The 21,738-nt window shown below is 41.5% G+C and overlaps 2 protein-coding genes across 2 annotated transcripts in view; both read right to left on the bottom strand.

The window, feature by feature from the left end:
* SYCP2 (synaptonemal complex protein 2) overlaps positions 1 to 16,568 on the bottom strand; it is a 79,307-nt gene extending 62,739 nt beyond the window's left edge. Inside the window, exons 1-3 of the mRNA XM_040638540.1 lie at positions 16,462 to 16,568; positions 5,146 to 5,207; positions 4,055 to 4,198 (exon numbers count right to left, since the gene is read on the bottom strand). Coding sequence (XP_040494474.1) covers positions 4,055 to 4,198; positions 5,146 to 5,169 — 168 coding nt within the window. The 5' untranslated portion in view covers positions 5,170 to 5,207; positions 16,462 to 16,568. The remainder of the gene's footprint in view (positions 1 to 4,054; positions 4,199 to 5,145; positions 5,208 to 16,461) is intronic.
* Positions 16,569 to 18,246: 1,678 nt separating this feature from the next.
* Positions 18,247 to 21,738, bottom strand: PPP1R3D (protein phosphatase 1 regulatory subunit 3D). The gene has a single exon (XM_008688220.2). The coding sequence runs from the start codon at positions 21,407 to 21,409 to the stop codon at positions 20,510 to 20,512; it is 900 nt and encodes a 299-aa protein (XP_008686442.2). The 5' UTR covers positions 21,410 to 21,738; the 3' UTR covers positions 18,247 to 20,509.

Below are 21,738 nucleotides of genomic sequence, written 5' to 3' on the forward strand. Positions count from 1 at the left end.
TTCTTAAAGGATGTATCCAACAAGTGGATATGACAATTATAAATATCTATGCCCCCAACAGGGGAGCAGCAAGATACACAAGCCAACTCTTAACCAGAATAAAGAGACATATAGATAAAAATACGTTAATAGTAGGGTACCTCAACACTCCACTATCAGCAACAGACAGATCACCTAAGCAGAAAATCAACAAAGAAACAAGAGCTTTGAATGACATACTAGACCAGTTGCACCTCACAGATTATATACAGAACACTACACTCCAGAACAACAGAATACGCATTCTTTTCAAATGCTCATGGAACTTTCTCCAGAATAGACCATATACTGGGTCACAAAAGACTGAAATTATTCCCTTCATATTCTCAGACCACAATGATTTGAAATTGGAACTCAATCACAAGGAAAAATTTGGAAGAAACTCAAACACTTGGAAACTAAGAACCATCCTGCTCAAGAATGACTGGGTAAACCAGGAAATTAAAAATCAACTTAAACAATTTATGAAGACCAACGAGAATGAAAACACAATGGTCCAAAACCTATGGGACACTGCAAAGGCAGTCCTAAGGGGAAAATACATAGCCATCCAAACCTCACTCAAAAGAATAGAAAAATCCAAAATGCAGTTTTTATATTCTCACCTCAAGAAGCTGGAGCAGGAACAGAAGAACAGGCCTAACACATGCATGAGAAAGCAGCTGATCAAGATTAGAGCAGAGATCAATGAATTAGAAACCAGGAGCACAGTAGAGCAGATCAACAGAACTAGAAGCTGGTTCTTTGAGAGAGTAAATAAAATTGACAAACTGCTGGCAAGACTTATCAAAAAGAATAAAGGACCTAAATTAATAAAATCATGAATGAAAGGGGAGAGGTCACAACATAAATGTTTTCTGATCATCCCACTGAGGCAATTTGACCCTCCCCCTTCCTAATTTTAGATTGGATGTGGAGGCTTATGACCCTCTCTCTATACACAGGGAGAATTTGAAAGAAATTTTATTTTATTTTACTTTAGATTTTTATTTATTTACTTGAGAGAGAAAGCAGGAGGGGGGCTGCATCAGAGGGAGAGGGAGAAGCAGACTCCCCACTGAGCAGTGAGCCCAACCCAGGGCTCTATCCCAGGACCCTGAGATCATGACCTGAATAAGAAGGCAGACGCCCAACAACTGCGCCACCCAGGTGCCCCGAAAGAAATTGATTTAAAATATGCCTCTGTGGACCTCAGTTTCTGTAAAGTGAGGGGAAAAAGAATAACATAATAATAATAACATAATAATAACAATATAAAAGATTAATTGAATGCTTATCATGTGTCAGGCTGAGCACTTTAGGAAAAGTATCTCTAAGGTTTTATCCTTACAACAAACCTAAGGGGTAGGTATTGATATTATCCTTGTCCTCATTTATAGACAGGAGACAGAGCTCTGGAGAGGTTAATTACAGACCGATATCTCTGATGAATATGGATGCCAAAATTCTCAACAAAATATTTCCCTAATGAATATGGACGCCAAAATCCTCAACAAGATACTTGCTAATAGAATCCAACAGTACATTAAAAGGATTATCCATCACGATCAAGTGGGATTCATACCTGGGATGCAAGCGTGGTTCAATATTCGCAAATCAATCAGCGTGATACATCATATCAACAAGAAAAGACTCAGGAACCATATGATCCTCTCAATCGATGCCGAAAAAGCATTTGACAAAATACAGCATCCTTTCCTGATTAAAACCCTTCAGAGTGTAGGAATAGAAGGTACATTTCTCAATCTCATAAAAGCCATCTATGAAAAGCCTACTGCAAATATTATTCTCAATGGGGAAAAGCTGGAAGCCTTTCCCTTAAGATCAGGAACACGACAAGGATGCCCACTCTCGCCACTATTATTCAACATAGTACTAGAAGTCCTTGCAACAGCAATCAGACGACAAAAAGGGATCAAAGGTATTCAAATCGGCAAAGAAGAAGTCAAAATGTCTCTCTTCGCAGATGACATGATACTCTATATGGAAAACCCAAAAGAAGCCACTCCCAAACTATTAGAAGTTATAGAGCAATTCAGTAATGTGGCAGGATAAAAAATCAATGCTCAGAAATCCATTGCCTTTCTATACACGAATAATGAGACTGAAGAAAGAGAAATTAGGGAATCCATCCCATTTACAATAGCACCAAAAACCATACGTTACCTTGGAATTAACTTAACCAGAGACGTAAAGGACCTATATTCTAGAAACTATAAATCACTCTTAAAAGACATTGAGGAAGACATAAAAAGATGGAAAGATATTCCATGCTCATGGATCGGAAGAATTAACATAGTTAAAATGTCCATGCTACCCAGAGCAATCTACACTTTCAATGCTATCCCGATCAAAATACCGAGAACGTTTTTCAAAGAACTGGAACAAATAGTCCTTAAATTTGTATGGAACCAGAAAAGACCCCGAATCTCCAAGGAACTGTTGAAAAGGAAAAACAAAGCTGGGGGCATCACAATGCCGGATTTCGAGCTGTACTACAAAGCTGTGATCACAAAGACAGCATGGTACTGGCACAAAAACAGACACATAGACCAATGGAACAGAATAGAGGGCCCAGAAATGGACCTTCAGCTCTTTGGACAACTAATATTTGACAAAGCAGGAAAAAACATCCAGTGGAAAAAAGACAGTCTCTTCAATAAATGGTGCTGGGAAAATTGGACAGCTACATGCAAAAGAATGAAACTTGACCACTCTCTCACATCATACACAAAGATAAACTCCAAATGGATGAAAGACCTCGATGTGAAACAGGAATCCATCAAAATCCTAGAGGAGAACATAGGCAGCAACCTCTATGACATCGGCCAAAGCAACCTTTTTCATGACACATCTCCAAAGGCAAGAGAAACTAAAGAAAAAATGAACTTGTGGGACTTTATCAAGATAAAAAGCTTCTGCACAGCCAAGGAAATAGTCAAAAAAACTAAGAGGCAGCCCACAGAATGGGAGAAGATATTTGCAAATGAAACTACAGATAAAAGACTGGTATCCAAGATCTACAAAGAACTTCTCAAACTCAATACACAAGAAATAAACAAATAAAAAAATGGGCAGAAGATATGAACGGACACTTTTCCAATGAAGACATACAAATGGCTAACAGACACCTGAAAAAATGTTCATCATCATTAGCCATCAGGGAAATTCAAATCAAAACCACATTGAGATACCACCTTACACCAGTTAGAATGGCAAAAATTGATAAGGCAGGAAACAACAAATGTTGGAGAGGATGTGGAGAAAGGGGATCCCTCCTACATTGTTGGTGGGAATGCAAGTTGGTAAAGCCACTTTGGAAAACAGTGTGAAGGTCCCTTAAAAAGTTAAAAATTGAGCTACCCTATGACCCAGCAATTTCACTACTGGGTATTTACCCCAATCATATAGATGTAGTGAAGAGAAGGGCCATATACAACCCAATGTTCATAGCAGCATTGTCCACAATAGCTAAATCGTGGAAAGAGCCGAGATGCCCTTCAACAGATGACTGGATTAAGAAGTTGTGGTCCATATATACAATGGAATATTACTCAGCTATCAGAAAGAAGGAATTCTCAACATATGCTGCAACATGGACGGCACTGGAGGAGATAATGCTAAGCAAAATAAGTCAAGCAGAGAAAGACAATTATCATATGGTTTTGCTCATTTATGGAACATAATAAGTAGGAAGATCGGTAGGAGAAGAAAGGGAAGAAGAAAGGGTTGGGTAAACAGAAGGGGGAATGAACCATGAGAGACTATGGACTCTGGGAAATAAACTGAGGGCTTCAGAGGGGAGGGGTGGTAGGGGAATGGGATAGGCTGGTGATGGGTATTAAGGAGGGCATGTATTGCATGGTGCACTGGGTGTTATACGCAAGTAATGAATCATGGAACTTAACAAAAACTAGGGATGTACTGTATGGTGACTAATATAATAAAAAATTATCATAAAAAAAAGAGTGCAATCCCATTTTTTAACAATCATTCAATAAAAAGGAGTATTTACCCTGCATACAAGGTCATCCAACTTGTGGAAAAACTGTTTGCTGCATTTAATCTTCACATCTTCACAAATATCAATTTGTAAAAGTGTTTTCAAGGGTTTGAAATCATTTTTTCTTAAAGCATCATCAATGCATTTTTCCAACTGCTAGAGAAATACAGTTAATGACACAGAGATTGAATCAAAACCAAAATTAGTCACCGTATGCAATCCAGTAATTCAAGAATTGTTGTCACATGAAAATTCTCAAAAGACCTTATAACAATTCACTTACTAAAAAAAAGAAAAGCTGTCCACTATTAAATGTGGAGTAACAGAGACAGAGATCAAGCTTCTTTCACAGTAGCAAGATTCTACATTGTACACACACACACACACACACACACACTCTAATTTTCCACTTTATATCCTTTATCGTAAAGTCATCATTATGTCGGGCCCAAAAAAGAAACCTATTAATGAAAGAAATAAACTTCATAGTAATACTTAACACCATGGATGAAAACCTAACATATCTGAATATTAATTTCTTAATGAGGTTTAAATAGTTTTTAAAAAACACATAAAGACAGATAAAAGCACTGTTTGGAAACTATATCAATATAATTTAAGAATTACATATATAATTTATATTACACATTTATAACCTTTACAAAATCCACCATCCTTACTACTAAAGTATAACATCACTAATAAGGAATTTTTATACTATAATCTGATCACCAGATTTAGTGGTAAACTGCATACATGTTAAATAGATATATTAAGCTTTTTACCAAAATGCAAGTATCTTACAATTTTAAACCCTGATATAAAAATATCCAGGCATGAATTAAACGTGAATCACTGCGTATTCTTTTCAATGTAAAAGGCATATGTAAATAATCAGCATCTTTCATAACTCATAAATAACAGATTTTGAAAGTAAATCTACTGAAAAATTGAAAGGGTAAAATTTTAAATTATTCCACTCTGACCATTTCATAAAAACAAGTAAGCTTCATTTTTCCTAAAAATATAGCACTTAACACCTATAAACGAAAGTGATTTTAGGAATTAAAATGTTTCCTTCCTTTTGGTCTAGGACTACATACCTGGAGATCTGGTCTTATGGGCATTTTGATGTAATTTTAAAACAGCAAAACAAAACAAACACCTGTAAAATAAGACATATGCTTTTAGTATCTGACAATCTATTCTGTATGTTTATCGTCCAAAATCTTAATACACCTAAATAAGCACCAGTGCTTATACCAAAGGCAATAAATAATTTCAAGTTCCTCACTGTTTATGACATTACTATGTGAATCTGGTCAAGGAAGCTTCTGGAGGAAAGCCTCAAGATCATTTATTCAAAGCCTTCTCTTTTTATAGATTACTTAAATAAATGTCGCAAGTCTTGCCAAAAGGTCACAAAACTAGTTAGTGGAAAAAAAAACAAACCTGGACCTCTCTCATTAGGGATTTCTGCTATACTTGTTCCAACTTTGGGAACAAGAAGAAAAATAATCTTGAATTAATGTGTAAATGAAATTCAGTCTAGTAACATAATATTTAAGAAGGGGAGAATACGCAAGCATATTGCCAAAGACCAGGCTATATGAGAATAGACAAATATGCGATGAAAGGAGGAAAAGAAAACCTAAGCACACCGTCCCTTCAAAGAGGAATGGAAACAGGAATCAACAGGGTTACACTTAGCACCACCTACCATTTTTTTTTTTAAGATTTTATTTCTTTATATGAGAAAGAGAGCAGGAGCAGGAAGAGAGGCAGAGGGAGAGGGAGAGGGACAAGCTGACTCCCCATTGAGCAGGAAGCCCAATGTGGCGCTTGATTCCCAAGACCCTGAAATCAGGATCTGAGCAAAGGCAGACACTTAACCAACTGAGCCACGCAGGCGCCCCAGCATCACCTACCATCTTGACGAAAGCATCTAATATTTTCAAATGTGATTTGGCCATTAGCTCTATAAAGGAAAAGAAATACCATCTTTTCTAGATATTATAACTGGAACAATTTAAAAATAATCTGTACTATGAAAAGCTTCATAATAGAAACACCAGGAAATCCAACATAGAGAGGCAACTAATTAACCCAAAACGAATACAGGACTATATATTCATGAGAACAAGTGGTGTTAGTCACAGTCTACTTTCTTATAGATGTGCTAATAGAGAAATTTAAGTGCCAATGAGGGCATAAACATATCAGGCAGACAAGAGGCATGAGTAAAAAAAAATCTCTTGTATTTTCAAATTAACTCTAGAGGGGGAAAAAAAATCGATCCCCAGAGAAACATTTGCTCCATATGCATAAGTTTGCAGCACTGTTTTGAGTGACAAAAATTCAAAAGTACTCACATAGGAGCTAGGAACGAAAGAGAAGGTGAAGAATAAATAAAATGTGGTATATGATAATCAATTTTGTAAACATAATGGATGAACCAGAATTTTAGATATTTGCAGTCAATTTTAAGTTAAATTAAAAACATGTTGCCAAATGATACATACTGTGTAATGGCATTTATGTGAAACAAAGAAACATTGTCTTATTCATTATTATATCTCTAGGAATAAGTATATACACATTTGCACGTGTGTGTGTGTGTGTGTGTGTGTGTGTATTTGTGTGTGTGGTGGGTGGGAGGGAGAGGGAGACTCTGTTGGGACAGTCTGTCAGCTCACTGGGAAGAAAGAGTAGTGAAATGCACAGACTGTAACTTGCTATTTGTCAAAGGCAAGCTTTATTTGTAATTTATGCTTACATCCCTTTTTAAAAGTACAATAAATTCTTGCCAAAACACAAAACATGTGATCGGTAAAATGTAGGTTGGGTTATTGTGAGGAGATGAAAAAGTCCAAGGCATGCCTCCATAGTCAAGCAGCTGGGAAGTCCAGCTGTTCCATCTAAACCTATTCAGGGCCTAGCTGTGATTAAAACCTATCTGGTTTTGCTTGTCTGCTCTGGCCTATATACTAAAGGGGCAATTCTAGGTCCATGGCTAGCTGGTAGTTCCAGCATACCAACAACGATTCCAAGATCTCTAAATAGCTGGTAGTCATTTTGTCATTTTGCTTAACTCAGAGAGCTCTGACCCAGAAAATATTGGAAACTCAGGGACCCACCCTTTGCTTCCCCAATTCCAAAGAAGGGGGTTGCCTATTTTCTACTTGGCTTCACTCTTTCCTTAATTCTCCCCAGGCCACCACAGAAAATAGAAATTTAGCCTGATTCTGTTTGAGAATGTCATATCACACATTATTATAAGATTTTAACACACACACACACACACACACAGACTTGCTTCATAGATAGAAAATGGGGGTGGGAAAGGATATGAAAAGTATTATCATAAATACAGCAGTAAGAAATAAGTACTGGAGGTCAACAACCAAAAGGGTGATTACTGAGAAACAACATAGGCTCGAACCTTAAGCATCTGCTATTGGCACTATTATCATAAGCCTGAAGCTTAAGGGGGTAGCTGTCTGCAGGAGGAACTATTCCTTGGGTGATATGATACAGAATATTACAAAGGAATGAAATGATAAAATGTATACAAGAAAAATGTTGAGGGGCGCCTGGGTGGCACAGCGGTTAAGCATCTGCCTTCGGCTCAGGGCGTGATCCCGGCGTTATGGGATCGAGCCCCACATCAGGCTCCTCTGCTATGAGCCTGTTTCTTCCTCTCCCACTCCCCCTGCTTGTGTTCCCTCTCTCGCTGGCTGTCTCTATCTCTGTCAAATAAATAAATAAGATCTTTGAAAAAAAAAGAAAAGAAAAATGTTGAGATCTGAAGGAGAGATTCAGACATTCCAATATCTACTCAATAAGAATTCCAAAAATTATAAGGAAAAAAAATAATGGGGTAACAACAGTTGAGTAACAGCCAAGAACCTTCTCAAAATAAAAACAGACATCCACAAATTTTAAGAGTCCACTGAATACCAAAGAAGACAAATTTACAAATGCTGTGAGGTTATTTTTGAATAATAAAAGAGAAAATCTTAACTCACAAAAGCAAAAACAAAAGCATGCAAAAGAATAATATGATAGATAACCTGCTCTCACAATAAATTTAGAAATCCACCACAAAGGTAGCTTTAAACTTCCCCTATACTTGGAAACTAAAATATGTTCCTTTGCAGGATATGAGAAGATGGCAAGGACTACATACTTAAGCGAATATGTAAACCTACAAAAACCTGTAAGATGCAACCAAAGCAATACTTAAAGTGCAATTCATAGGCTTGGACAAATCTATGAAAACATGAGGAACAGCAGAAGTAGCCCAAAGTAACAGGGTCACAGGACCTCCAGATGGTAAAGTTATTAAACAAATACTTTAAAGTATTTGTGTACATAAAGATTATTCAAAAAGACCGAGACCATTGGCAGAAAACTAGAAACTTGGGTGGGAAGTAAGGAAGGCCACAGAACATTTGAAAAAGAATCACATAATTCTAGAAACAAAAACAGTCAATAACAAAATTATTAAGAATAAAATGGAAAGACACATAGATGAAAATTATAGAAATAGAAACTATATCAGAAAAAAAATATCCAGAAAGAAACAAAGATACACAAAAATCTGAGGAGGGAGACTAGAAGATTGAACACACAGAGATTAAGTTATGAAGCCCATGTATCTGTCACTGAAATCCTTGGTGATAGTGAATGGGGCAGAAATAATTCCTAAGAAGTGATGACAAAGAATTTCCTAAAACCAATAAAAGATATCAAACTATAGATTAAAAAAGCCCCATGAACCTCAGATGGAAAAAGAAAAAGAAAACTATACCCAGGTGCACCACAGAAACTGCTGACAATCAAAGACAAAAACATTAAAAGCTGCCAGAGAGTAAAAAAAGATTACTTTAAGTAGCATCAATAAGACTGATAGCTGACCAACAAAAGCTATGAAAGCAGAAGACTTAGAACAGTATCTTTTTTAAAGTGCCTAGAGATTGGACTTACCCTACATGTTAGACCAGATGGACCTAAAAGACACCTACAGAACATTCCATCCAATAGCAGGATACACATTCTTCTCAAGCACACATGGAAAATTCTCCAACATAAATCACATGTTAGGTCACAAAAAAAGTCTTAATAAATCTAAAAAACTGAAATCATATCAAGCATCTTTTCTGACCACAAGGATATGAAACTAAAAATCAATTACAAGATGAAAACCAAAAATTCTACAATTATGTGAAGATAAAACAACATGCTTCTGACCAACCAATGAATCAAAGGAGAAATAAAAAAAAAAATACCTCGAGACAAATGATATGGAAAAGCAACATAGCAAAAAAATTATGGAATACAGCGAAAGCAGTTTTAAAAGATAAAGTTACGTGATGGGTAGTAAGGAGGGCACGTATTGCATGGTGTACTGGGTGTTATATGCAACTAATGAATCATGGAACTTTACATCAAAAACCAGCAATGTACTGTATGGTGACTAACATAATAAAAAAATATATTGAAAAAAATTATAAATCAAAAAATAAAAAATAAAAAACAATCCTAATAATAATAAAAAAAGATAAAGTTACATGAAAAATGATTACAGTAAAAGAAAAAGATCTCAAACAACCTATCTTTGCACCTCAAGCAACTAGAAAAAGAAGAAAAAACTAAGCCCAAAGTTAGTGGAAGGAAGGAAATAAAAACATCTGAGTGGAAATAAATGACAGACTAAAAAGACAATACATCAATGAAAATAAGAGCTAGATTTTTAAAAAGATAAACAAATAGACAAACCTTTGGCTAGAGTTAACAAGGAAAAAAAAGAGGGCTCAAATAAAATCATAAATTACAGAAACATTACAGTTCAAATTACAGAGATACAAAGGATCATAAGAGACAATGAACAATTACATGTCAATAAATTGGACAACCTAGAAGAAATGAAACCTAGAAGAAACATATAAGCTAGAGAAATATAAGACTTAATTGTGAAGAAATACAAATTTGAACAGATCAGTCACTAGTATGGGGACTGAATCAGTAATCAAAAACTTCCCAAAAGGAAAGTCCAGGACCAGATGGCTTCACTGGTAAATTCTACTAAACATTTAGAGAACTAAAACTAATCCTTCTCAACCTCTTCCCAAAAACAGAAGAGGAGGATGCTTCCAGTCTCACTTCATGAGTCAGTATTATCCTGATAACAAAGCCAGACAAGGACACTACAAGAAATTACAAAGTGCTAAGGAAAAAGAAAAGAAAAGAGGAAAGAAAAGAGAGAAAGAAATTACAAAGTGCTGAAAGAAAAAAACTACAAACTGTAATTCTATAACCAACAAAAATACTATTCAAAAATAAAGGGAAGAGGTTTAGAGGAAACATATCTCCATATAATAAAGGCCATATGTGAAAAACAGAGACAGCTAACATCATACTCAATGGAGAAAAACAGAGCTTTCCCCCAAGATCAGAAGCAAGAGGAAGGATGTCCACTCTCACCACTTTTATTCAATACAGTACTGCAAGTCCTAGCCACAGCAGCCAGAAAATAAATAAATAAATAAATAAATAAATAAATAAATAAATAAATAAATAAATAGAATTCAAATCGGTAAAGAAAAAATAAAACTCTCATTATTTGCAGATGATAGGATACTATCCACAGAAAACCCTAAAGACTCCACTAAAATACTACCAGAACTTTTTTTTTAAAAGATTTTATTTATTTATTCGACAGAGATAGAGACAGCCAGCGAGAGAGGGAACACAAACAGGGGGAGTGGGAGAGGAAGAAGCAGGCTCATAGCAGAGGAGCCTGATGTGGGGCTCGATCCCACAACGCCAGGATCACGCCCTGAGCCGAAGGCAGACGCCTAACCGCTGTGCCACCCAGGCGCCCCAAATACTACCAGAACTGATAACTGAATTCAGTAAGGTCATAGGATACAAAATCAACATACAGAAATCCATTGCATTTCTATACGCTAATAATGAAGGGGCAGAAAGAGAAATTAAGAAAACAATTCCATTTACAATTGCACCAAAAATAATAAAATCCCTAGGAATAAACTTAACCAAGGAAGAGAAAGACCTGTACTCTGAAAACTATAAAACACTGATGAAAGAAACTGAAGATGACACAAATAAGTGGAATACTACTGGGACTGAGAGAACAAATATTGTTAAAATGTCCATACTACACAAAGCCATCTGTAGATTTAATACAATCCCTGTCAAAATACCAACAGCACTCTTCACAGAACTAGAGCAAATAATCCTAAAATTTGATTGACCCACAAAGACCCCGAATAGCCAAATCGATCTTGAAAAAGAATAAAACCGGAATGATCACAATCCCAGATTTCAAGATATACTACAAATCTGTAGTAATCAAAACTGTATGGTACTTGCAGAAAAACAGACACATAGATCAACAGAACAGAAAGCACAGAAATAAATCCATGATTAGTTATATCATCAGTTAATCTATGACAAAGGAGACAAGAATATACAATGGGAAAAAGTCTCTTCAACAAATGGTGCTAGGAAAACTGGACAGCCACATGCAAAACAATGAAACTGGATCACTTTTTCACACTATACACAAAAATAATTTCAAAATGGATTAAGAACTAAATGTGAAACCTGAAACCATAAAAATTCTAAGGGAGCACAGGCAGTAATTTCTCTGACAACAGCCATAGCAACATTTTTCTAGATAGGTCTCCTAAGGCATAGAAAACAAAAAACAAACCATTGGGACTACATCAAAATAAAACATCTGCACAGCAAAGAAAACAATCAACAAAACAAAAAGACAACCTACTGAATGGCAGAAGATATTTGCAAATGATATATATGATAAGGAGTTGTGTTCAAAATACATAAAGAACTTATACAACTCAACACTAAAAAAAAAAAAAATTAAAAAAATGAACAAAAGACATAAACAGACATTTCTCCAAAGAGACATACAGGTGGCCAACAGACACATGAAATAATGCTCAACAATCACTCATCATCAGGAAAATACAAATCAAAACAATGATGAGATATCACTTCACACCTGTTCGAACGGTGAAAATCAACAACACAAGAAACAACTGTTGCCGAGGATGTGGAGAAAAAGGAAACTTGGTGGGAATGCAAACCACTCTGGAAAACAGTATAGATACTCCTCAAAAAAACAGAACTACCATATGATCCAGTAATTCCACTGCAGGTTATTTACCGAAAGAATACAAAAACACAAATTTAAAAAGATATATGCACCCCTATGTTTCCTGCAGCATTATTTACAGTAGCCAAATTACAGAAACAGCCCAAGTGTCCATCAATGAATGACATAGAAGATGTGGTATATATATACAATGGAATATTACTCAGCCATAAAAAAGAATGACATCTTGCCATTTGCAACTACAGAGTATAATAAGTGAAATAAGTCAGAGAATGACAAATACCATGATTTCAATCATATGTGGAATTTAAGAAATAAAGAAAAAAAGAAACAAACAAAAAACAGACTCTTAAATATAGAGAACTGTTGGTTACCAGAGGGAAGGAGAGTAGGAGGATGGGTGAAATAGGTGAAAGCAATTAATTAAGATTACTTATTGTGATGAGCACTGAGTAATGTATAGAAGTGTTGAATCCCTGGGGCGCCTGGGTGGCACAGAGGTTAAGCGTCTGCCTTCGGCTCAGGGCGTGATCCCGGCGTTGTGAGATCGAGACCCACATCAGGCTCCTCCCACATCAGGCTCCTCCGCTATGAGCCTGCTTCTTCCTCTCCCACTCCCCCTGCTTGTGTTCCCTCTCTCGCTGGCTGTCTCTATCTCTGTCGAATAAATAAATAAAATCTTAAAAAAAAAAAAAAAGAACTGTTGAATCCCTATATTGTATACCTGAAACTAACATAACACTGTACACTAATTATACTGGATATTTAAAATTTTTAAAAATAAAGTAAAAAAGGGAAGAATAATCCTATTTGATATTAAAACATATTACAAAGTCACAATTACTAAAGAAAAAAAGTGTTAAGAATAGGAAATAAATGGATCGATAAAACAGAAGAGTCCAAACGCATACCTAAACATATACTGTAAGTTCATATATATATAAGATTTTATAAATCAAAGGGGAAACAGTAAACTAGTTGATAAATAGTATTAGGAAAATTGACTCGCCATATGAAAAAAAATTAGACCTCTATTCCCCACGTTCACAAAAAGAAACTATAAATTCATTAAATACCTAAGGTAATAAGTAAATGTTTAAAAAGTACCAGAAGGGAATACAGGGGGATATCTTTATGACTTTGCAATACAGAAGGATTTAAGACATGGAAAGCACAAAGCATAAAAATAGGAACTTTTTGTACATCATTCTCTCTCCTCCCCCACACACAATTTTATTAAGGAGCACACAGGAATCTCTGTTCACTCAGAATCTACCACTGGCCCAGCAAGTCCTATAACTATGAACACATATATTCATTCTTGTAACTCAAACCTTCAGGCCCCAGAGAAACATTTTCCTTGTCTATGCCTTCAAAAGAAGGGGACTTCAGTTAATTACATTATTCTGTTTATTTTGTTATGTTAGAAAACTTCTATTAAAAAAAGTTGGGGTGCCTGAGTGGCTCAGTCAGTTGGGCATCTGGCTCTTGGTTTCAGCTCAGGTCGTGATCTCATGAGTCGTGATACTGAGTCCCTCTTAGGGCTCTCCATGCTCAGCAGGGAGTTGGCTTGGAGATTCTCTCCCTCTGCCTGCCCCCCCCCCCCAGCTCACACTCTCTGAAATAAATAAATAAATCTGTAAAAAAAAAAAAAATTAAGGGGGGGAGGAGGCCAAAACAATGCTGAGAAGGTTGCAGGTTGTGCCAATACTGACATTTTTCTCTATGTTTTAGAATGGAGGGAGAATTTGAGAAACCTGAGTGGTCAGGTATGAGAAAAGACATTAATTCACTGCCAAATCCTTCCTCTAGCACAGCAAAAAAAATAGTTGTTTGTTGTATAATGAAGAACTGCTTCCTAATAGTGCCAAATGTCCATTTTCTTGCTTTTCTTGGCATTCCAACTTGTGGCTCTGAAGTACTAGCAACTTAGTACACAGTATTTGCAACAGTTGCACATGGCGACTGAGGAACATTTTGTAGTTCTAAGCCATTCATACTATTCTTTAACTTGTACACATGTAAATCTGCACATAAACTGCATGAACACAATATGGATTCTAAATGGCAGAGGACAAGTAAACATTAGGATGCTTAAATAACTTAAATACTTAAACATTTAATAAATTAAAAATAGTTTCAGTATTATTAAAATAATTTTATTTAGGATTAATGTTCATTAATAATTCATATTTTATCTTAATCTTAAGAGAATTTCAATATTTCGAAAAATTTTAAAAGAAAAAACAATTTTAAAAGTCGGCTCCACATCCATGGTGGAGCCCAATTCAGGGCTTGAACTCATGACCCTGAGATTAAGACCTGAGCTGAGATCAAGGACACTTAACTAACTGGGCCATGCAGACACCCCTAAAGGAAAAATATTTTTTGTACTATTTCATGTTTTTGATGAAAATGAACTCAAATCAGTATATTTTGAACAGTTCTATATTGTTTTAATCTTTAAATCATACTGTCAATAGAACACAAAAGTCTTGATTGTAACGTATTTGTTAATTTATCTAAAATGAAAATAAAATTATGAAATATATACCAACTTCTGATTTTATAGGTATATGTTTTATTACTTATTCAAAATTCACCAATCATCAAATATCCGTAATAAGCGAATTCAGTTATCTTTGATATTTTGCCAGCATTCAGTCAAGAAAATAGCTTTACACATATTGGTCTACTTTGTTGCAATCAAGGTACGTTTGTAACAGACCAGAACATTTTATTTCACAATTTGAAAACTTGATTAAAAAGTTTAGATACTTAAAATACATTTAAGGGACATCAGTGTGTATGCTTTTCCTAAGGCCAGCAACTGCGGGAAAGGCATGCCTACTTCATTATACTTTTCTGTCTTCACATCTAGAACAATATAAACTTGAATTTAACAGGTAATTTACGAAGACATGAAATACAGCACAGAATTACTTATGGCCAAGAGGCACAAAAATGCTAACAAGAATGGTTTAGTTCCCAGACTACCGTTCTGCAAGAAGTCGGCCAAGGAAAAGGAAAACTGATTAGTATCTACAGTTGGACTCAAAAGTAAGGAAACTAAACCATGCAGTGACTCCTCCCTCCCAAGGCTAACTACACACTGGCTTCGACAGAACCAAAAACTCAGCACCCTTCACTGGACAGGTCAAACATTGGCAGCTGAGAGGTTAAGGATAACTCTAGAAGGAAACAAAAGCGATACACTCTACACCAAGAGCAGACAAGCTAAAGCATCCTCACAAAGCGCTATGCAACAGAACGAGGGTCAAGGAGATGACCTAAGAAACGCAGCACAGATTCGCACTTAAACACCAGAGGAGTGTGGGGTTGTGCTTCGGCCTAAGCAGGCTTTGAACCCCGGGCTATTATCTTTTTTTTACACTATTTCATGTTTTTGATGCTACAACTATGTTGTATTCAACGTGAGGGCATGAATGCGTATGTATGCAGGCAGATACAACGACTAGGGCTTTGAGAACGACCCGGCAAGCTGACAGGAGGCGCACACTGTCCTCCCAAAGCCCAGTGGATCAGTGCAAGGTCCGTGCTCCAGCACCGCACAGACATTTACAAACGTGGACGAAAGGCTAACCTGGACCCGGACGAGGACCAGGGAGAAACACCGCCCCCCCTCCTCACTCGAAGGGACCCGCCGGCGATCTCAGCGAACACCCGTGATGGCCTCGCCGCGGAGTGCGGCGCACGCATCTATTTTATTAGGAGCCCAGCGCGGCGGCGCTCAGGAGCGAAGGCTGGGGCTCCGGAGGCATGGCCCGCCCGGAGCGCAGCGCGCGGAGACAGCCTGGCTGTCACAGGTGGACGCGCCGCAAGCCACGCCCCGCCCCGCAGCCCCAGCCAACCGCGGACGGCGGGGGCGGGGCCTGGAGCCGCCACACCTGCGGCGTCCAGCAGGCGCGTCCGCGCCGCGCGGCCCACAGCCCGCGGCCCGCCGCCCGCGCCCGCCGCCCGGCCCCACAAGCGTCCCCGACACGGGCGCGCAGTACGGACCCGGCCCCTGCCCGCCCCGCGATCGGCGCGAGGCCCGCCCGGCCCGCCCGGCCGGAGTAGTCCCCTCAGCCGCGCCGCCCCGGCCGTTTCCACAACGGCTCCGCCTCAACCGTCGGGAGGCTGGCCGTCCTCCCGCTCGCCCACCCGCCGCTGCCGGGGACCGGCCCGGCGCCGCGGCCCCCCTCCACGCAGCCCCGCCGTCAGGGAGACCCGTCCCGGCGCCCGGCTCCACCTGCGGCTGGAGGAGGCCTCCCCGTCCGGCCCCGGGAGCCGCAGCCACAGCCGCCGCCTCGCGTCGCGTCTCCGGCCTCGGCGACAGCCGCGGCTCTTCAAGAGGCCGACGGAGGGCGGGAAGCGTCCGCCCAATCAGCGCTGCGTGCGTTCGGAATCGCGTCCAATCAGCGCAGCCCGCAGTCCAGGCTCCGCCCCTCGTACCCGTCGGCGACGCAGGGGTCGCCTGAGGCCGGAGCCAGGGGCGCCGCGGTGGGCGCGGCTCCTGGCCCGGCAGCGCAAGGTAAGTGGACTGCGGCTCTGGCCCCGGCCCTGACCCCAGAGGAGCCGCCGGCGTCCCTGCCTGGCCCTGCACTGCCCTCCCGCGGTGCGGACGTGCCCCGGAGCCCAGACTTGCCTCTCTGCAGGACACTGGCCGGTAGGGCGGGAGGGCGCGAGCGGGGCCCCGCAAGACCTCTGGGCTGACCACAAGACCCTGGACGGCGACGGCTGGACGGGGTCCGGGGACCTGGGGACACCTGCCGAACCTGCGAGGGTGCGAGGGCCCGAGTCCCCCTCCCCCCCGCCCCCCGGGGAGCCCCGGCTGCGGCCCACAGAGGACGGCCTAGCGAGGCCGGGCTGGACCCCCTGAGCCCCGCGCCCCGCCCACTGCTGCCCAACTTACTGGGACTGGCACCTGCGGCACCGGCCACGCCCACCTGGGGGCCACGCCCCCACCCCAGTTTCCTAGAAGCAGGTGGTGCCAGGGTCCGCGGCCCTCATTAGCCAAACCCTAGACTCCTGGGGGACATTAGGCTGCAGCTACGTCGGCGTGGTACTAAGCACATCACCAACAACGTATCCCGAGGCTTTTTAGAGTATTTACACCTAAAATATCAGTTTAAATGCTAAGATCAATGGATGCTTGTGTAAAATAGGAAGCAATTCAGAAACGGGTACAGCAGACAAGCACTTCAGAATTTAAAGTACTGATCTCTCATCTTGGCACTTTTCAGTAGAGAAGAAAAATGGTAAGAATCCTTTTTGTTGTTTCACGGGTCTGGAAAGCATGGGAATTGTTTAGTAAACTACCACATGGAAGATAAAAGCAGATCATCTTATTTAAATAGGGTTTTAGAGTATGGTGTCAGGTGGAAAACCTTATCAATCAATCATAATTGGATTTCCAATTAAATTTAACAAGCACATCCTGTCACAGGGCAGAGCACGTGGACTTTGGTCTAGGTTTGAATGCTGTGCTGCTTACCAGTTGTGGGTCTTTAGAAGAATTACTTAAACCTCTCTGAGCTTCATTCTCATCAGCTGAGAAAGCAGGGATATTATCTACCAGGTCATTTTCAGACTTCAGTGAAATCAGTTGCACGCAGTACCTATCACTGGGGGCAAGCCAATAAGATGAGTACACAATAAATGTTAGTCTCCTCCTACGTGCCAGGCTTTGTACTGGATGAGGGTCACAATTGGGGAGGCGGATACACACTCATTACTCCACACACAGGATCCGGTAAGCATTGAAAGAATCACTATCCTATACCCTACATTCCCTTAGAGCTTTCATCAGATGTTAACACTGACCTGGCCTAAAAGATTGCATTTCAGTTTCTCAAGGACATACACGACTGTGCTGTTGGAGCTGAGGTGCAATCCTACAATTTTCCTTTTTTTGGCAAGGCACTAAATTTGGTAGTGTTTTAGACTATCTTAGACTTATGCATGAAATGATTTAAACAAGAAGTTTCTAAAGTCTTTTTTCTACAATTAGACCACAAGAAACACACGCCTGAGATAACAATTTTTGCACATACTTTAATATTTAGGCTTGAGTGAAATCATCTTAAATGACCTTAAAATATGTTGGGGGAGACACCCCCACAATTGCACAATCCTCTGCAAAATTTTAACATCTAAGCAATATAACTATTTTAGGATCTGAAAGTTCTCCTTAAGCTGAGCTTTATCAACTTCTTTATCAACTAGGCAGGTATACTTAAGTTTTTAAATTTTTAAATGTTGATTTTTTTTAAAGGCACGTTGAGGTTCTCTTAATATCGAAGATAAAACATTTACTGTATATTCCATGACCAGAACCTTTTTGACAAATGACTTTCACATGGATAAGATTATTTACATGCCTTTACACAACAATACATTTGGCAGCTCTAACTCTTATACCTGAATGCTCTGGACAATTGTCTTGCACTCTGGGCTGGGGCCAAGGACACAACAGCCAAGGCTCTCACAGGCTTGCTGACCTAATTGGACAGTTTATTAAACAGCACAAAATGGAACCAGGCTTTTCTCTTGCATGTCAATGTAGTGCACAGTGTGAATAGCCAAAGGTTGTTCAATTGAATTACAACACTTTTAAATAAAAATTCAGTGTTCTTATTATCAAAAGGTACCAAAGAAAGGGATCCCTCTTCTTAGAATTTTAGAAACACAGAAGTTGCAATTATAAAAACAAATTGATTAAAAGGCAGAACACATCTTTTACATAGTGATTTGACAAATGCCAATTAGTATTCAAAAATTTAGAGTTAATTCATTGGTGACAGCTATCACAAATTAATGACACTGGTTTCAACTGTATCAGAACCAAAATTCACAAGTTGGAGGCCTTGTTCATCTTGGCTGGGTTTTCACACTTCAGTGTTAGCACCTGCTGTCAGAGAGACCACCACTCAGCACCAGAAGAAATCATCAGCGCCTTGCTGGGAATTTTAAGTCATCCTGGCATTCAGCAGGGGACAAAGGCCTTGACTTCTTGGTTGGAGATACAAATCAAAGAAGGAAAAGTATTTAACATTTTAAAAACTGGGGCAGGGGGGAGGGTCCAGACAATGTTAGAAACTCTCCTGTCTGAAGGCACAAAGAATAAAGTTGGCCGATAGCTGATAAAACTGGGAATATATAAATACAATTTAAGACGATTAAAAAGTATAAATTTTGGTGATTTTTCCTCCAGGGCTCCAGCTATTGATGAAAACACCTGCCAGTTCCACTTGATAACCTGACTTTCTGAAGGATGACCGCTGGAATTTTCTGACACTTAAGCAGACATAAAAAGAGTCACCTTGGTCATTGAAAAGGTAATTGCAAAGGGCATTGTTGCCTGAAATTTCTCTAGAGTTGCCTGGAAGTTGAAATAACTTAAGGCAGAATTTCTTAAAATGTTTAGGTATTCTCAAACCTAAACAGAATGGCCTGATAACATGCAGATACATAATTATCAAAGACAAAGAAGGAGAACACAGGAAGTAAGAGGAGAGACTGCAAGAGAAGGGACTGTTTCGCTAGTTTTCAAAGTCGAGCTTTTCCCCCTTCTTTGGCTGGTGATGTAGAAGACACACGGCCTGACCAGGGCAGCCTGAACTCCCAGGAATGGCTGTGTGATGACTGATGAGGCATACATTTCTTGCCTATTAATAGTTTCCCACTGTTAGAAGTCTACAGACATTGGCAAGCAAACCTAGTCTCAGGTTTTCCTTGTCCCAGGGCAGAAATGCCTAAGGGACCATGATAGGAGTCACACCGTACATTCTGTTTACAATGGTCACAAACACACAGGACTTATTTTTTAGCTTGTTAAATCCAGAATATTCCGGAGAAGGCATCCAATAAGGGTAAAATGTTCCAACATCACAATGATAATAAATAACAGCTACGTTTACAGAGATCCAATCAGGACACATGCAAAAGCCACAGGCTTTCCTAGCAGGAGGATGCAGGCCTTTCCAGAACATCAACCAACCAACCAACCCACCCCACCTGGGCCCTCTCCAGAGGGGCCGACACCGCCACGTATCCACCCACCCAGCACCCTCCCCCAGCGCATTCTACAACTCAGCCTTTGGCCACCTGAGGCTACTTTTTAAACCTAATGACACAGACATTTCAAGTAGAGGATGGGAAGGGCCACCGCCCAGGGACCTTGCAGCGGTAAGTGAAGTCAGAAGACTCAGGCTCGGGTGGGGTGTGAGGAAAAGAAACCGCCTAGACCGGAGAGCCCAGCTAGGGAAACACTGCGGCTGGGCTTAGATGCGACGGCCTCAGATGAAGTGGATCCAGCTCTCTTCGCACTCGCCGCGAGGCATGTGCAGCGCATGGTTGCGGCACGTGAGGCTGTAGTCTCGGCCATGGTTGTTGTCCCAGTACTCGGCGCCGGCCACTCGGTAGCGCAGCGCGAAGTGCACGCGCGAGCCCAGCGCCAGCAGGAAGGGCGGCACTGGGAAGCCGAAGGCGAAGACATCCTCCGTGCCCTCAGCGCCCGCGGGCCCGCGCCACCGGGCCACTGCCTCATGCGCGCTCTGCCAGTCTGAGAAGGTGTAGCGCACCGCCACCTGCTTCTCGAAGGCCACGTTGCGCACGCGCACCGTGCCGCTGATGCCCAGGTCCGAGCAGGTGACACGCTCCAAACAGACCAGCTGCCGCCCCAGGCGCTCGCTGAAGTCGGTGGCCTCGATGGGCGGCAGGAAGTCGGGCACCAGGCACTGCAGGGTGAACTCCAAGTCCTGGCTGCTGCAGCACAGGTCTGAGTTGATGGCGAGGCGCGACAGCACGTGCAGTGGCACCGACGGGTCGTCGCCCGCGTTGAACACCTTGACCTGCGCCAGCTCCAGGCCCAGCGCGTCGGCGAAGCGCACGCGGAGCTGCCGGCTGCAGCCAGGCCGGCAAGCGGCTCCCGGCGCGCCCCCGGCCTTCTGGCGGCGCTCGGGCGAGCTGGGCAGCGAGCGCGCCCGCCGCAGGATGATGGGCCGAAGGCGGGGGTCGCAGCCTGACGGCCCCGGCGGTGGAGGCGGCGCGCGGCCCGGGCTCCCGGGGGGCCTGCAGGGCCGCGGCTCCCGGGCGGCGCCGCCGTCCAGGTCTGAGAGGCAGCTGAGGCTCCGTGGGGCGGGCTTCCGGGACCCCAAGGCGGGGGGCAGGGCCGCCGAGCCCCAGCCTCCAGACATGGCCCGGCCGGCCGTCGGGCGACAGGGAGGCGGATCCGAGGGGAGGCCTCCGGACTGGGCGTTCGCTACCTCGGGGTCTCCGCTGTGCTCGGAATTCCCTAGAGTCCGGCGAAGCCGCAGCCTGCAGGGAGCCTCTGGGGCTGCGGAGCACTCCGCCCGTCTGCCACCGCACCCCCCGAGTCCTGGCGCAGGTCTTCCGCTTCTTGCAGGGAGAAAGGAGATCGTTTGCCGAGAGGCCCCCCCCCCCCGAGAGCGCAGGGTGGCACCTCCCTTTGGCTTCCTCGGAGGTTCTTGGGGGAAGGCAGCGCCGGCGGAGCCGCCCCTCCTAC

This window comes from Ursus maritimus, unplaced genomic scaffold, assembly GCF_017311325.1.
Source record: "Ursus maritimus isolate PB19 unplaced genomic scaffold, ASM1731132v1 scaffold_22, whole genome shotgun sequence".
Taxonomy (NCBI): domain Eukaryota; kingdom Metazoa; phylum Chordata; class Mammalia; order Carnivora; family Ursidae; genus Ursus; species Ursus maritimus.

Bases quoted from the DNA above. Each gene is read 5' to 3' on its own strand.
- PPP1R3D (XM_008688220.2), bottom strand. From the start codon at position 21,409: ATGTCTGGAGGCTGGGGCTCGGCGGCCCTGCCCCCCGCCTTGGGGTCC.